The sequence below is a fragment of the Callithrix jacchus genome, chromosome 18, assembly GCF_049354715.1.
Source record: "Callithrix jacchus isolate 240 chromosome 18, calJac240_pri, whole genome shotgun sequence".
In the NCBI taxonomy this organism is placed as follows: domain Eukaryota; kingdom Metazoa; phylum Chordata; class Mammalia; order Primates; family Cebidae; genus Callithrix; species Callithrix jacchus.
The window spans coordinates 31010034-31026523 of record NC_133519.1 but is presented as its reverse complement, the minus strand read 5'-3'; the positions used below and the strand labels follow the sequence as shown (position 1 = coordinate 31026523).

At 35.4% G+C, this 16490-nt stretch overlaps 1 protein-coding gene and 1 long non-coding RNA gene across 4 annotated transcripts in view; one reads left to right on the top strand and one right to left on the bottom strand.

Moving 5' to 3' along the window:
• Positions 1–16490, top strand: part of LOC144580263 (uncharacterized) — a 56246-nt gene that overhangs the window by 37649 nt on the left and 2107 nt on the right. The gene's annotated exons all lie outside the window — the stretch shown is intronic.
• VAMP4 (vesicle associated membrane protein 4) overlaps positions 2976–16490 on the bottom strand; it is a 53911-nt gene continuing 40396 nt past the window's right edge. For 2 of the 3 annotated variants that reach the window (XM_002760368.7, XM_054247819.2), the window contains exons 5-8: positions 13360–13460; positions 12393–12472; positions 9040–9091; positions 2976–7259 (exon numbers count right to left, since the gene is read on the bottom strand). In XM_002760368.7, the coding sequence (XP_002760414.1) occupies positions 7231–7259; positions 9040–9091; positions 12393–12472; positions 13360–13460 (262 nt within the window). In that variant the 3' untranslated portion in view covers positions 2976–7230. The remainder of the gene's footprint in view (positions 7260–9039; positions 9092–12392; positions 12473–13359; positions 13461–16490) is intronic. The other variant, XR_004736608.3, reaches the window with a different exon arrangement.

The window sequence follows — 16490 nt, the reverse complement described above, 5'->3', positions numbered from 1 at the left end:
GGGAGGTCTGTGAAAGCAGACTGGAATTCGTTTGGGACAAGCTAAACTTGAAATAATGAAGATGTCAAGAGTACTGGATGACTCCAAATTCAAGGAAGTCAAGTGGGAGACAACAACTTGAGATCTGTCAGCACATAGATGCAATTTTAAATTATAGCATTAGGTAAGATTTCTTCCTTTTTTTTTTTTTTTTTTTTAATTGGAGACAGAGTCTCGCCCTGTCACTCAGGCTGGCACAATCTCGGTTCACTGTGACCTCCACCTTCCCAGGTTCAAGGAATTCTCCTGCCTCAGCTCCCAAGTAGCTGGGACTACAGGCACATGCCACCACGCCTGGCTAATTTTTTTTGTATTTTTAGTAGAGACAGGGTTTTACTGTGTTAGCCAGGATGGTCACCATCTCCTGATCTTGTGATCTGCCCACCTTGGCCTCCAAAAAGTGTTGGGATTACAGGGGTGAGCCACCGTGCCCGGCCAAGTAAGATTTATAAGAGAACGTGTGTAAAGACTAGACTAAGAGCTGAATCCTGGACACTCCAATATTAAGAGTTGAGGAGAACAGGAGGAACAATCATGAGGGCAAGAAGAAACAAAGCCCTGGAAGCATGTATGAAGAAGATGGGACAGAATGTACGTGGAGGACCTCCTCAGATGAGATCTGGCCCAATTACTCAATAAATAGGAAGTATAGTACTGCTGACTGCTCAGTTGTAGCTTTGCTTACTAGTCAGAATCCCTTATGCTGACAGCTGAAAAGCAGGCTGATAGTTACTGATCCACAGCAGTTTTTAGTGTGTGATAGGCATGCATTCTAAAGTATGACTCTGTTGGATTTAGGTAGGAACTGATCTTCCTGCCCGGTTCTCTCATCTGTTGAATGGTGGATTGTATTATCAACTCCATCAAATGCTGCTGCTGCACAGAGATCAGGGCTGAGAATAGACCACTGGATCTAACAATGCAGAGGTCACTGGTCACCTTCCCAAGAGTAAGTCTGGTGGTATGTGGAGGCAAAATCTTGACTGAAGTGCTTAAGAGAATAAACAAAAAAGAACTGGAGATACCAAGTACAGCTAAATCTTTCAAGGATTATTACTAAAATAAGGAATAATGATACAGAGTGGAGCCAGCAGGCCTGGTGGCACCTGTAATCCTAGCTACAAGTGAGACTGAGGCAGGAGGACTGCTTGTGCCCAGGAGTTCAAGGCTGCAGTGGGCTATGATTGTGCCACTGTACTCCAGCTTGAGTGACAGAGACCCTGTCTCAAAAACAAAACATTCCCTGTAGCCAGGCATGGTAGTTTACTCCTGTAATCCCAACACTCTGGGAAGGCCAAGGTGGGAGGACAACGTCAGCCCAGGAGTTCAAGACCAGCCTGGGCAAAATGGTGAGAACTCGTCTCTAGAAACAAAACAACCCAGAGCCCATGATTTCAGCACCCATGTTATTTCTACTACACTATTCATATATTCTTCAGCCTCTCTAAATTCTGCCACAGGAAAGTATATGTGAGGAAGAGGACAATTATCAAAAATATATAGCAATGAGGACTGGTCATGTTGGCTCATGCCTGTGATCCCATCTACCGAGGAGGCTGAAGCAGGAGGATCACTTGGGAGTTCAAGGTTGCAGTCGGCTATGATTGCATCACTGCACTCCAGCTTACACGATAGAGACCTTGTCTCTTTAAAAAGTATGGGTGTGTAGATGTGTGTGTATACATATAGTAGAAGTTGGCAAAGGGGCTGGGGGGAAGTGGAGAGGAGAGACGGTTGGAGTTTTTTGAGGAAGAGAGTTAGTGTGTTGCTGGGAATGATCAGGAGGATGTTCTTTTCCATGTTTTTAGTGTTACTCATAGATCCACGTGTATCCTTTTAGACATCCTCAGATGAGACCTGGCTCAATTACTCAATAAATAGGGTAACTACACCACCACTGACTGCTCAGTTGTAGCTTTGCTTACTAGTCGAATCCCTTCTTATACTGACAGTCGAAAAGCAGGCTGATAGTTACTGCTCCACAGCAGTTTTTAATGTGTGATGGGTGCGCACTAAAGTACGACTCTGCTGGATTTCGGTAGGATCTGATCTTCCTGCTGGTTCTCTCATCTGTTGAATGGTGGCTTGTATTAAACATGGTCATTCTCAGAGTGCACTTACCAGGCTGCTTCTCGTCTCCATTTCTGACTAAAGCGCTTTATTGGTGAAGACTATCTCAGGGTACAATGTGCCCCCAATGTCATCTCCCCTCCCACGTCTCTTTGTAGTATTAAGACAATAAAGACCTGATGTGGTGGCTCACACTTGTAATCCTGGCACTTTGGGACAATGAGGCAGAAGGATGGCATGAATCTAGGAATTTGAGACCTGCCTGGGCAACATAGTGAGACTCCATCTATACAAAACTTTTATAAAATTAGTTGGGCATGGTGGTGCATGCCTGTCGTCCCAGCCACTTGGGAGAACTGAGGGGAGGATTGCTTGAGCCCAGGAGTTGGAGGCTGCAGTGAGTTGTGATCATGCCACTGCACTTCAGCCTGGGAGGACAGAACAAGATCCGGTCTCAAAAACAAAAACAGTTTAGTGTGTGGGTGGAGGGAGGCTAGAGGGAATGGACATTACTCTGGTTGCCTAAAACACTAGGCAGCTGAGGGACAGGATCAGGTTTTCTGATTGGGGCATGTAAGTTTAAGAGAAAATTGCTTGCTTTCCTCTCCTGCTGACACTACTTAATTAAGGAAAGACATTGCTTTATTGAGTTAAAATCACTGAGAAATTCCTCTTAGATTTCATCAGTATCAGGCATAAATTTTGGTAAAAGAATACCTTTTCTTTTTCTTTTTTCTTCCACGCATTTTATTGGGAAAATATGATAGATTAAATCAGGAGTGATTATCTAGATGTTACTGTTTAATAAGCTATGCTTTTAAGCTAAGGCAACAGGTAACACATATTGAATAAGCCAAAGTGCTTAATTTTTGTTTTCTATGAAATAGTTTATTTCACTGTTCACTGTGGAGGGGCTACAAATACATTTCTGATATTAACACAAAGGACTAAACTTTGCAACACTGGTAAAAATGGTTATGAGGAATTGAGAAGCTAGGGAATAGGGCACATGACATTTACATTTGCTCATCTCCCACTATACATCTCAAAACATCAAAGGCACTTACCAAAGTGATTAAATAAGGGAGTGTGGAATTTAAAATAATGACATATACCCAAGACACAAAATAAAGCGCTTGAATTTTCTTATAGTTTGACTTCTAACATTTTACTAAAATCTCTGCTAATTATGTAATCTTTGTTGCTTTAAAATATTTGATACTTTGATTTTAAGACTACTTCAAATGCAAAGAACCTAATGGGATACCATAAAGCCAGAGTTTTTCCATACCCAGTTACAGTAGAAGAGCACCCCTATATCCAGGCAAAGGCCAAAGGCCCCACTCTTCGGTCACTCATGTTGCTTCTCCAGGGAGCACTGTGGAGTCAGCTCTCACTGATATACTAACTTGTGGCATCTTTGTGACTTCAGGGGTACATTCATTCAACACACATTTATCTAGCATCTGCCAAGGTACACAGCACTGCGCTAGGTGCTAGGGAGACGGAAACATGGTGTGGTGCTTGCTTTCACAAGCTTACATTTATCCCCTGTAATTGGGTTGGCCATGCTTCCTTTCAATTCCTATTGATTTGTTCCAAGAAGCTTCTTGGAAAAAAACAAAAACAGGAGCCAGAATAAAAGTATTTGTGTTCCCATCCTTAATTCTACTTGGTTTCCAGAAAAAAAAAAAAAAAAAAAAATCAGAGTTAGCCTAACATCAAAGTTAAAAAGAGGACCTAAACCCTACATCAGTCTCAGGCATGTTATTTGTCTACAACATGGGAAAAGCAGCCAAAAAGTAGAACACCTTTCAGCCCTTAGAATCCACTGTCTTTCCACTGCTTTGTGCCAATTTCCTTCACAAATATAAGCACTACACTACATTCTAAAGCAAACTTGTAAATGCTTTCAAACTGACTTAAGCTCTTATTCTCAACTCACAGAAAAATGGAGTCCATCCATGTGAAAACACAAAATTAGGTTAACAGAACAGTCACCCTTGACTTAGTAGTACTCTGACAATACAATTAACGGGACATCTTCTAATGGCATTTGTTCTTAACACGGAAAAACAGTTTCTTGCATATTTTCTAATCATAGTGTATATACAGATATACATACAGAGTCAATGTGGGTAATGATGCTGACAAGGCATCAAGCATGTTTTAGAGTATACCAGCAATGAGAGATTTCAATTTCTTTACATTATATTCCTGCCTTCTCAGTCTGTACACGTATTATCACATACCATACAGAATTAAAAAATGCCAATTTTTGCTATCAAATGTGCGAAGTTTTAATTTTCTAATACAGAGTATTGAAATGCACAGAAAGACTATAATAGGCAATCTGTAGGAGGGCTAACAAAGTATTTCTATATCTTATATAATATTCCATCTTCAATAGTGAACTTTCATCTAATTAAGAAATCCCCAGTTTATAAAATCTGAGGGCAATTTCCAGTGAACTTTGTCAGGATAGAGGAGCCAAACAACCACAGATATTACTGAGTTATAATAAGGAGTGGTAACCAATTAATTAGTGTTATAATAACAAAACTGCTGCAAGGCAATAGGCTTCTGTAATTAAACATAAATCACAAGGGTATGGATTCAGGCATAAAAATAGTGATGTGATTTCACTGAGTATCAACTAGTATGTGCAAAGCTACTTGAATTTTTCTGTTAATCTTCACTTGTTAAATAATGATAGTTTTGATGGTGGTAAAACTTCCTTTTTCAAGTGCAGGATGATCTGAGCTGAATGAGAAAAAAGGTGATTAAGGGAGGGAATGAAGGTAGGCCTAGCATCAGTTTGAACGATACATTTTTCTTCTGTTTTTGATCATAAGAGGGCTCACATCTCCAAGGTTACCACAATAAAGTCATAACCATGCCAGCCATTTGAAGGGTTTTCGGATTAATTAAGACCAAGAAAGACGAAATGATCAACTACGAACTAAGCCATCTCTACTACAAAGTTCTAAGAGTGATATGTCTGTTACCCATATCCGTGGCAGCAATATGTTTAAATTACAAAGACAGCGACATATACACAATATTGTCATATAAATACTAATTTTTCTTATGATTAAAATTAAAACAATTTTATAATTTTACTTTTTGTAATTATTTAAAAGTGGCATACTTTTTTAAAAGAAACACTGGAAATATGAATACTTTTTGAAAAGTAATCTTCATCTTCACTTGTAGATAGTATGGAGAAACCAGATTTCCACATCAACTAATGGAAAATTAACCACTTCTGAGTCTAGTTCCAATTCAAATAAAGGATATATATACAAATGTTAGGACTGATTCTGTCCATTCAGTTAAAACATTTCTATTCCTGAACTATTAGCTACTGAAATTCTAAAAATGCTCATTTTTCTGGGTATCTTAATTTGTTAAAAGATTAGCAGTTCAGATGCTGTTTACACTAATTGACATTTACAAAGAGCACAGAGACCAGAGACAACACTCTATAGTATGTAAGACCTTTATCATCTTCCTAACGCTCTAAGCAAACTATAAAATTTAGTAGTTCTATTTAGATATTATTAGATAACTTGCAGGTGTCTTGGGTGTCTCTTAGTTTGTTTTCTCTCTTCAAATTTCTTTCCATTCTAAACATTTTTTGCCTCCTAGTAATAATCCTGTAAAATTTTAAAAACAGACCAAAAAAAAAAAAAAAAAAGACCAAACATCAAACCCAGATTCTATGTTTTATTCATTTTGCATTAAGATGACCAAAGAAATAAAACCTAAATAAAATGAACATAAAATCATTTTTCCCTATTTAAATACTGGTAATTTCTATTAACCCTATTTTTAATTTAGGGAGTTTTGTATTCATATTTTCAAGATATCCAGTGTACAAGTTTCTGCAGAATCACTAATTTTATTATAAAGCTTCCTCTCCCCACACCTTAGGGGACAATATTTTCACTCTGACTTGTTTAAAAGACACAAGGAGGTTGGCATACTTTAAAGTTAACACATTTTTTTATTATAAAACCAGGCTCAGGTTAACGGTCACTCTCTAGTATATGGTTACCGACTGATGGACTGTCCTGTTGGACTGTCCTGTATGTAGATACCTAGGTTCCTGACGTTCTACTACTCATTACTGTTGGCTGATGTAAAACTTGATTGTGCAACATGCATTTCCCCAAAAATGAACAGGAAATGCAAAGATATAAAATTCAAAGTATTAACATATGGCTTTGCTACTTTTCATACTTTTGGGAAATTAGATAGTTGGAAGTTAGAGGCTATTAACTAAAATTAAGGAGTAAGTTACCTGTGAATTTCATTTACTCACATTAGGACTGACTGGTGTCTCTTTACTGGAGTTTAACTGAAAACAGACTGGACGATGACTGGCAGCTATATATTGGTCATTTCCAAACACTCTGATGACACTCTTCAATAACTTTATTATCTCCAGTTTTATGGTACCATACTATGTTTTCAACCCTGTTTAAATTTTTCTTTTCCATAATCCAAATGCCAAAAAAATTACTACACATTCTCTTACACAGTCAAAAATATATTTACTGGAATGTTTTTAGTTATAGCTGAAGGCAACAACATTTACAACATTTAGCTTTTGTTACATGTATAAATGTGAAAATTGCTTGCAAAAGAACTGTAATATGAAAAGAATGATATTTTTGCAAATATTGACAGAATGGTTATGCATCTTTTTCAGCGTAATAATTTGGTACTCTACATAGGCTTCCTGACCTCCAACTGACCCGCTCCCTAATGCAATAATTTAAGTCCTTATACCATTAAAATACTAGTATGAAACATTATCATCAGTGTTTATATACACAAATAATGAACTGGCAAGTATCTAGTTTCAAATCAGACCTTTGAAATATGGAAAAATAGAGGCTAGTTCTCTTTGCCTTAAACATAATTATTAAAAGAACATTTTGTTAGAAGGGGAGAAGATAATTGGACATTCTCAACGTTCCAATTTGAAGTGATACTTGCCTCTTATTTTCTTGAAAGTTTTGAAAGTTATATACACATAGGTTTCATTTAAATTATGCAGCAATCTTTTATTACTGTCCCAGATCTTGTTTAATGAAGATTTCTGTCATCAAATCAAGTATGGTATTTCATGACTATAAGAACTGTAAGAAAAAAATGAAAAAAACAATATCTCAACATCAGATTTATATGCCATGTTTGAAGCAATATCCCTAAATGTAGTTGTGTCTACTTTTAGAAATGGGTAATAAGGATTGAATTTTTATCTGAGGTAATAATGAGAAAGTAGAAGCAAAAAATATCATAAAACCTAAATGTCTTAACATTGGCATACTAAATAAATTATGGCATAGCCATAGCTTGTATCTGCTGTTAAAATATTACTAAAAATTTTGATAACATGGGAAAATATTCACAATATATTTATTAGAAAGTATATATAATATAGCCTTTGTTTTTTAAAAAAAACATGGTTGTATATTGGAAAAGAGAAGTATATATAATAGTTATATTAATAGTAGCTATCTCTGTATTATAAGATTATAGTTGAATTTTATTTTCTTATGTTAATATTTCGCATTTTCCAGTTGCCCACCATATATACATGATTGATTCTTGTTTTTTAAGGTAGTTTTCTGTAAGGTCACTACAAACACTACTCCTAGGGAAAATACAGGGTTAAGTTCCTGTGAATTTCTGGCTACTACATTTTTTGTCAATCAATCAATATATAATCTTGTTTTATGTGTGTTTCTGCTTAAAGACATTTAATAGATATTATTGATTGAGAACACTGAACTCAAGGTCAACAGCATTATAACTCACGCCTGAACACAAGTTTGTTCGATGTGTATTTTCTCCATGAAGACACATCACAGCCTTCTTGTACTGAGCAGCACTAGAGAGCGCTTCAGCACTATACATGGGGGCCATTTTAAACAATGAAATTACCAACAAAAAGCAGAAAACGTGGCACTAACTAGACTACAACCCTGTATTTTCCCTAGGAGTAGTGTTTGTAGTGACCTTACAGAACATGCTTATGTAATGAGTGCTGAAATAAAAAGGCAGAAATGGCTTTGTTTAACCTCAGCTAGGAATGTGCAGGTTGGGGGACTTAAATTTTTTGTTACTCTAAACATGTATGTAAATAACTGAAAGCACCATGAGTATTGATTTTGGGGTTACAAATTTTACCTGGTAAGTGGATTTACAAACACAGAATCTATGAATAATGAGGATTGACTGTATTTCTTGGTAACAAAACATTTTTTTTGTTTAAGATAACAGCATAATTTTTCAAATGATTATTTTTAGATACTTTAATAAAATCTCTGTAAATGTAGGTAGAGAGGCCTTGAAGAAAAAGAAATATTTAAACTGATATGATTTTTAAAAGAACATTAAGGGAAAGAGGAAGAAGGAGTCATGCTTTAATGATGGAAATTTATGCTCAAATGTAGAACAAAACAAAAACCAAACAAAAAAATCACCTTGAGAACATTTTTGGATTTATCCTTCCAAAACAATATTACAAGATGCAAACTGCCATCTTGTTTTAATGTTAATGTTTTTAGACCTTAGTGTAACAGGAACCATATTTGGCCTTGAACAAATCGCTTAGCCCTGGATTTGGGGGTGAGGGCTGGGGACAGAACAGGAGTTCCCTTTGAGAATCTGTCAAAAGATACAGGCTCTCTCTCCATAAAAATGTAAATATGCATATGCATATCAAATTATACATTTAAATTAAGAGCATTTTCAGAAATCTATATATTCTAAGAGCTCCTGACACAAGTCAGAAGTCATTATTCAATCCTGGCTTCAGACATAATAGGTCAACTGAAAATAAATTTAAAAGGGTATTAAAATGAACTCAAAATAAATGATACCCTAAGAAGTACTAATCTGACAAATACTTACTGATAATCACTAGCAAAAGGATGGCAGCAACCAAAGCCATGATGGCTTTTATCTATAACACACAAAGGACATATAAAGAATATTAATGTTTGACTTGTTAATAAAGTCAAGACTATTTGTTCTTCTATTTACTGCATCATACTAAATCATCTCAATAAATAGGCACATTTCTTGAAATGTCCAATTTTTTTCTCGTATGAACTTGCTATTTTTCATTCTTTGGGAAACAGAGTTCCCCAAACTTGAAGTACTTTGCTGGATTTTATTGTTCAAGGCTGTACTGCAGGGTAAACAGTAACAATTAAAGCCTTCATGGGCCTGAACCTCTATGATTTGCTGTACTTAGTACTAACGTTAGACCAGAGAAAATACACAATATTTTAGGAACTCTGTTCAAGTGTCAAAACATGATGAGTAACATAGGCCACTCAATTCAAATGGCTCAATACATATAAGGTAGCAGTTTATAGCAGTTTTTTTCAAAGTACATGAGAGTTCTGTTAGTTTTTTTCCCCTTCTTGGCATTTTTATCTCCATTTTGAGGAATATACTTTAGATTCTTTATGAATAGCCTCATTTAATAAGCAATTTTGTCTAAGAGCATTCTGTGTCAGTTTTGTAATTGAGATAAGAAACCTTAAGGTCAGTTCTTGGTCAGCTCCTTAATATGATATAACAAAGTGACCCAAAGAATATATGGAATATTTATAATCTGGACACCAGTACCTCTTAAAATTTATGATAACCAAAAAATGTAGAAAGAGAAATCAGAATGGACTGGAGACAGGAGCTATATTTTTAGTAGGTGTCTGGGTCCACATTAGATGATACATTTAAGTACTTTAATCCTTTATTAGCCTGAAACATTTCTAAAATAATTTGTAATGTCTACAGTAGTGTTTCAACCTTACCTAAAATGTACATTAATTTGCCCTGTTAAATGTGTGTTTGGCTTTAAGATTTGAATGAAAACATCGATATCAATTTTGAAACACCTCAATGAATAGTTTTCTTCCTTGATGAATTTTTTTTTTTTTTTTGCTAGTTTTCTTCCTTGAGGAATAGTTTTATTCCTCAATGAATAGGTTTCTAACACTGGGCAGAAAATGTTTACAACTCCAAATGGCAATATTGTATTCATGCAAGTCCAAAGTTCTCTTATGCCAAATAACATGAACAAAAATCTGTTGGTCATTAAACATGTAAGAGCTTCACAGCTCCCTAGATACATTAGGAGAGGTGTTAGCGATTCTTTCCCCACCCATGGATAATTTTTTTAATTTATTTTTAAAGCCAGGTATACTGAAATACACTTTACACAGAATAAAACTTATCCTCTTATTTTTGATAGGTTTTGACAAATATATCCAGCTGTTAATAAACATGACCACAATCTAATATAGGACATTTCCACTATCACCCTCAACAAGCTCCCTCAAGACCTGTTGTCAATCTCCAACCACACCACATCCCCCTTAGCCACTGGCAACTCCTGATCTGTGTTCTGTCCTTATATCCTTTCTCTTAAAACCCTTCCTAAGTTACCAATATGGAAGTCAATCTAGAAAATGGGAGGCTGCCCCAGATGAAGTAGCACAATGAAGTATTAATGGAGTACAGTAAAATTGAAGAAAGCTAAGCTTCATTTATTATTAGAAAGAAAGCTTCATCTATTATTAGAGCACAATAAATGAAGAATACTTGCTACTATAAATGGTCTTTGTTACATTATGGAACAATGTGTTCATTATATAGTCAATGCTATTCATGGTCCCCAGAGGTTCTCAAGGTGATGACTGTTTAAAAATATAATTCAATGTTTTTTCCTTCTTAAAAGCACACTATTCCTCTGACCCAAACCCCATAAAGTACAAAGCAAACATTTAAAAAAAAAAAAAAGCTAGGCAAAATGTCCATTATGACCATCTTTTTGTGGACACATGAATGGAGTACGAGTTTGGGGGAAGAGAAGAGGTGAATGGCTCATGGACCTTTTGTTTTTCCAAATTAGCCCACAGAATAGAAAATTCCTATAGATACAGAAACTTTAGGCCAGGTGTGGTACCTCATGCCTGTAATCCAGCACTTTGGGAGGCTGAGGTGGGCAGACTGCTTGAGGCCAGAAGTTCGAGACCAGCCTGGACAACATAGTGAAACCCTGTCTCTACTAAAAATACAGAAATTAGCCAGGTGTGGTGGCATATGCCTGTACTCCCAGCTACTCTGGAGGCTAAGGCAGGAGAATTGCTTGAATCTGGGAGATTTTAGAGGCCAATGCATGGAGACTCACTTGAACCTGGGAGGCAGAGGTTGCAGTAAGAAAACATCCCACCACTGCACTCCAGCCTGGAAGACACAGCAAGACACTGTCTCAAAAAAAAAAAAAAAAGAAAAAAGAAAACGAAAACTTTAAAGAAAATAAATTTATTTAAACGATAATTTAAAATGGAATAGAAAACTTAAATTTTGAACAAGGGGAGAAATGAAACATGTTTCTTTCCTCAGTTCTACTTCTGGAAGTAGGACGATTCAATAGGTAGACAGATAAAAAGAAACAAATCCAAGGTAACTCTTGGAAAAAAATTCTTAGCATATAGCTAAGTCGGGTTTAGAAAGTTATTGCTAAATTTGAAAACAAAAGACTAAAAACATTAAGTTTATGTCTAAATTTTCAACAAAGCCAAAAATTATACCTAGAATCAGGAGAAAAAAAAATTGCTCACATAACATGAAAACCATTTTCTGTTAATGATTGATTAGTAGTCACACTTGATTAAGAAGTAAATTTTATTTCTATAAAATACTTTGCAGGAGTGTATTAGTATGTAGCGATTCTCAATATTTTTCTTGTTAAAAATTTATTTTTTGTTTTTCTGGAATAATGAGGGAAGTGGAGTTTTTTCTTAACTCTATTTGCCTTAACAGATTCTGATATGTAAGCTGCTTTTATTTTTTTCCCCCTTCAACCAAAAGTCATATTTTTCTCTAGCTTCCACTTTATTTTTTTGATAGCTCTACATAATGCTATAGACGTTGCTCCAAAAAAGTACTGAGTAAATTATAAGGAAAAATGTGTATTTGTTACAAGTTAGTAAGTCTAGTGGTAACCAAGTTATTAATAAAATCTGGAATAATTTCATGAAAAAAATCTATGAAAATATCCTTTTAGGCATACTTATTTAGTTATCCCTGTCCCCAAAGCCATTAAGTTAACAAGTATTTCTACCATGTCTCAGGACAGTTATAGGCCCTGTTTTCACAGAGGTTATGCTCTAGAGGCCCTTTTTTCTTCATGTGTTTGAATACCACTTCAGATGCTGACCAATCTACCCAGTATCTTCTGATTTACTTACTTTGCATCCACGCCACCACATTTGCCTTCGAAGTTGTTTGGATCTGTTGCTAAAAGCTGTTGCATTATCCGATAAGCTTTCTATATCACATAGAGGATGGAGAGAAGGATTAAACGACATAACAGGATTCTTTTATCTAGTCACACAAAGATAAGAAAATATTAATTTCTACTTCTGCAAATTGATTCCCTTTTAAGCATGAAAACAACATTCTCCCTTTTTTTCCCACCCACAAATTCTGGCATTATACATTAACAAAACAAAAGCAACAAACAGCTTACAGATCAGTTTGTGCAATCGTTTTTTATTATAAAATTAAGAAAAGTCTTTTTAGGGCCTCAATGCTTACAAATAAACTTAGGAATTCTAGTAAGAAAATACTCTTTAAAAATTCAAATACTTGGCACACCTCTAGAAAAAAAAACATGTGGAAAAGGTTCTTAAATATCAACAGTGACTGATTTTAAAGGAAAACAAAATACATTTTAAAAGTGACTAAGCGAGGTTTTTTTTTTTAAGTAAGTCTGTAAAAGATTAACCAGCTATTCAGCCATTCACCATTCAAACAATATTTGAGTGCCAAGTATGTGCCAGGTATAGGTATAGGTTACAGGTGTAACGAGTGAAAGTAAAGAAAGGTGACTAAGTTATCAAATAAAGCATAGAATAAAAATATCAGGTAAGTTAGAGACAAGTGTTGAAAAGTGGTAAGTCTTTAGGCCCTGAGATCATGAGAAACACAAAGTACATCAACATTACAGGGCAAAAGAAAAAACAGCTCTACTCTTCAACAATGAAATTTTAAACTCTTCAGAGCAAAGGAGTTAAAATTAAACCAGTAAAATCATACATATAAGAACCAAATGCCAATTTCCTAAGCCAAGATTTGTAAACACTGGCTAGACAAGTAGAAGACATAAACTAGCAAACAGAGTAATAATATCAAGAAATACATGAAGATCTGTACCTGATTTGTCCTGTAGTTCATCTAGTCTCTCCCCTCTCTCAATTACCTTTGTAATATTTTCTTGCATGACATCAATAACTTCATCCACCTGATTCTGAACACTAGGTTAAAAAAGATAATGATTTATTCTTCTTGTGAGAATGCTTACAATTTTTTTCTTCCTATCACTTGGAGCAAAAAATTTTTGGAACTTTTATTAGACATAATAAAAAATAGCAAATTCTCTCAGAATTATTCAGTTACAGAATTTAAATTGAAGACTTTGTAGCAATGTCCTTCCATTTGTGGGCTTCAGTATTCACATAATGAAAGACAATACGATATAAATTAAAGTAATATTTAAAGATAGCTTACTTTTAGCCCTACTTCTGACTTGTAACCCATAAGGAAGTTAAATGTACTGGCAGCATGCTCATTAAGCATAGAATTTAGTTAAACAGCTTCACTAAAAATGTTTCATTTTCTTTTCAACAGGCCTTTGAGGCAGCACACACAGACATCGCTGTACTCTACTTTTGCTATATATTTCATACATGTAGGCTAACAAAGTAGTTATGTTAACATACCTTTTGCTCAGGTATGGTAAAGGCTTATGATAAGTATCTAGTTTCCAAAACGGAAATGTATGGCATATTCTAAGAGATACTAATGTTCAATGGGTAGAATTCTTCACTACTCATCAGTTTTTTCTTAAACATAAACAGGGTATAAGACAACTGGGGACACCTAGGAATATTTTGAAGTACCCACCAGAAAGCAAAAAGAAAAAAATTGTTTGCTAATCCTTTATATTAGATGATATAATAGTCATATAATATCGTAATAAGATGATATAATAGTCATATAATATCATAATAGTCATATCATCTAATATAAAGGATTAACAAACAATTGAAGAACAACTGGGACCTGTTTTAACCAAATTTCAGACTGTTTAGTAAAGACTTAACCTAAACTTAAAATTTTAATAACTACAACTGGTCCTCAGGTACCTACTTTCATTCAGGAGTTACCACCAGAGTACACAAACATGGACATGGTTAATGATTTTAAGTGTCTTGTTCTCCTGTGTTGCTCTAACCACAAGACAAAAAATTATCTAAATTACTTTATGAAATAAGTCACAATAATGAAATATTTTAAAAGAGGAATAAAGCAAATCCATGGTCCTCATAACTCAAAACTGTTGAAAGTGCATTGGATTACTAGCAACTACAGGCATGTGCTACAAACATGTTGGTCAATAATAAGCCATATTTACAATGGTGGTCCCATAACTTATAATACCATATTTTTACTGCATGTTTACATATGTTTAAACACACAGATACTTACCATTGTGTTACAGTTACCTACAGTATTCAGTATAGTCACATGCTGGATGGGTTTGTAGCTTATGTGTATAGTAGGCTACACCAGGTAGGTTTGTGTAAGTATGCTCTATAATGTTCACACAGTGAAACTGCCTAATGATGCAATTCTCCAAACGTATCCTGTCATTAAGGGCCCATGATGGTATATAAACATTAAATGTGTATGTGTGTGTGTATGTGTGTATTTAAATAAATGAAAATATGCAATTGTGTTTCTAGTTGAAAAAGAAGTGTATGAGTTATCATCTAGGGGGCTTTAACAAGTTTTTACAGTACACAGATATGGTCTCTGTCCTCTATCCCACACAAGCCCCCAACGTAGTAAGTCAGGGGTAAGCCATGGTCATGTTTAATTTTGAAACAGGTCTATCCTTTCCTATCATTGAGCTAGTTCTTCAAAAAGTGTGCTTAAAAACAAAATGAAGGCCCATTTAGACATAGATGGATTCAGAAATACTCTCAGATTCAAGTAGCAATTAAAAGCTTGATGAAAGTCACCTACCTTCCATGTTAAAAGCATTATGTATACCCATCGATTACCCACACATAAACTTCAAGATTTTTCACAGCATCCCAGAGTTCTGTGCTTCCCACATATTACTCCACTGGAGGATATAAGACTGAAGCTCATCCAAGTTGGGCATGCAGAACTCTCTTCTGCCCAAACAGATCTGAAAGAACCCCTAAATCTCTAAGACTTCTTTTTGAAACTCCCAATCCCCTAGTAGAAAGTTAAATGTGTTCAAACTATTTAAGAACAATGGCACAATACACAACTAATCAATTTATTCAACAAATAATGAGAAGCTACCATGTATTGTTTTAGGCACTGAGAAAATTGAACAAAAAAAGTAATCCCAGCCCTTATAGAATGTATGCTCAAATGTATGATGAATGCACTGTATTAAAACTTATAGCTGTGAAACAGGGTGCTCTACCCCATTACTCTATTTTATTTATAGCATGTAAGCAAATATAAAGTAATAGTAATTGTACCTCTTTAGTTAATTACATGCTTATTTTCTGCCTCTTACCACTAGAAGGTAAGCCCAATGAATGCAGTGACCTTGCCTATTTTGTTCACTTTTGTAAGCTCAGTACCTACAGTGGTGCATGGGCAGAGTGGCCATTCAATAAATATTTGCTGAATACAGGATTTATACCCAAATTGTTCATTTAAAGTATATCCAGCTACTTGAGGCGGAGATATAAAGCAGTGAGTATAGAGCCCCCCATTTAATTACAAACAAAGCAGAGCTATTGTTCAAGCAACAATTCTGAAATTCCCAGCTAGTTTTTTTTTTTTGTCATATGCAAGTGATAATAATTAATGGCTTAAACTAGGGTGCTATGGCAGGACGGGGATGGACAAAATGTACTAAGGCTCCTACACATGATCAGATTATAGCTATTATGGATATAAATATACATACACTATACACAGTTTTAGACAAGATTGGGCGTGTTTAGGGTGGTATGGCCATAGACATTATACATACTTTTAAAACCAATGAAATAGTTATGGTCTCAGAATCTCTTTAAAGACCAGGCCTGGTGGTTCATGCCTGTAATCTCAATACTTTGGGAGGCCAAGGCAGGAGGATTCCCTGAGCCCAGGAGTTTGAGACCAGGCTAGGCAACATATAGTGAGCTCCTGTCTCTACACAAAATTTTTAAAATAAGCTGTTTATGGTGGCATGTGCCTGTGGTCCCAGCCACTTGGGAGGTTGAGGTACAGTGACCTGTGATCACACCACT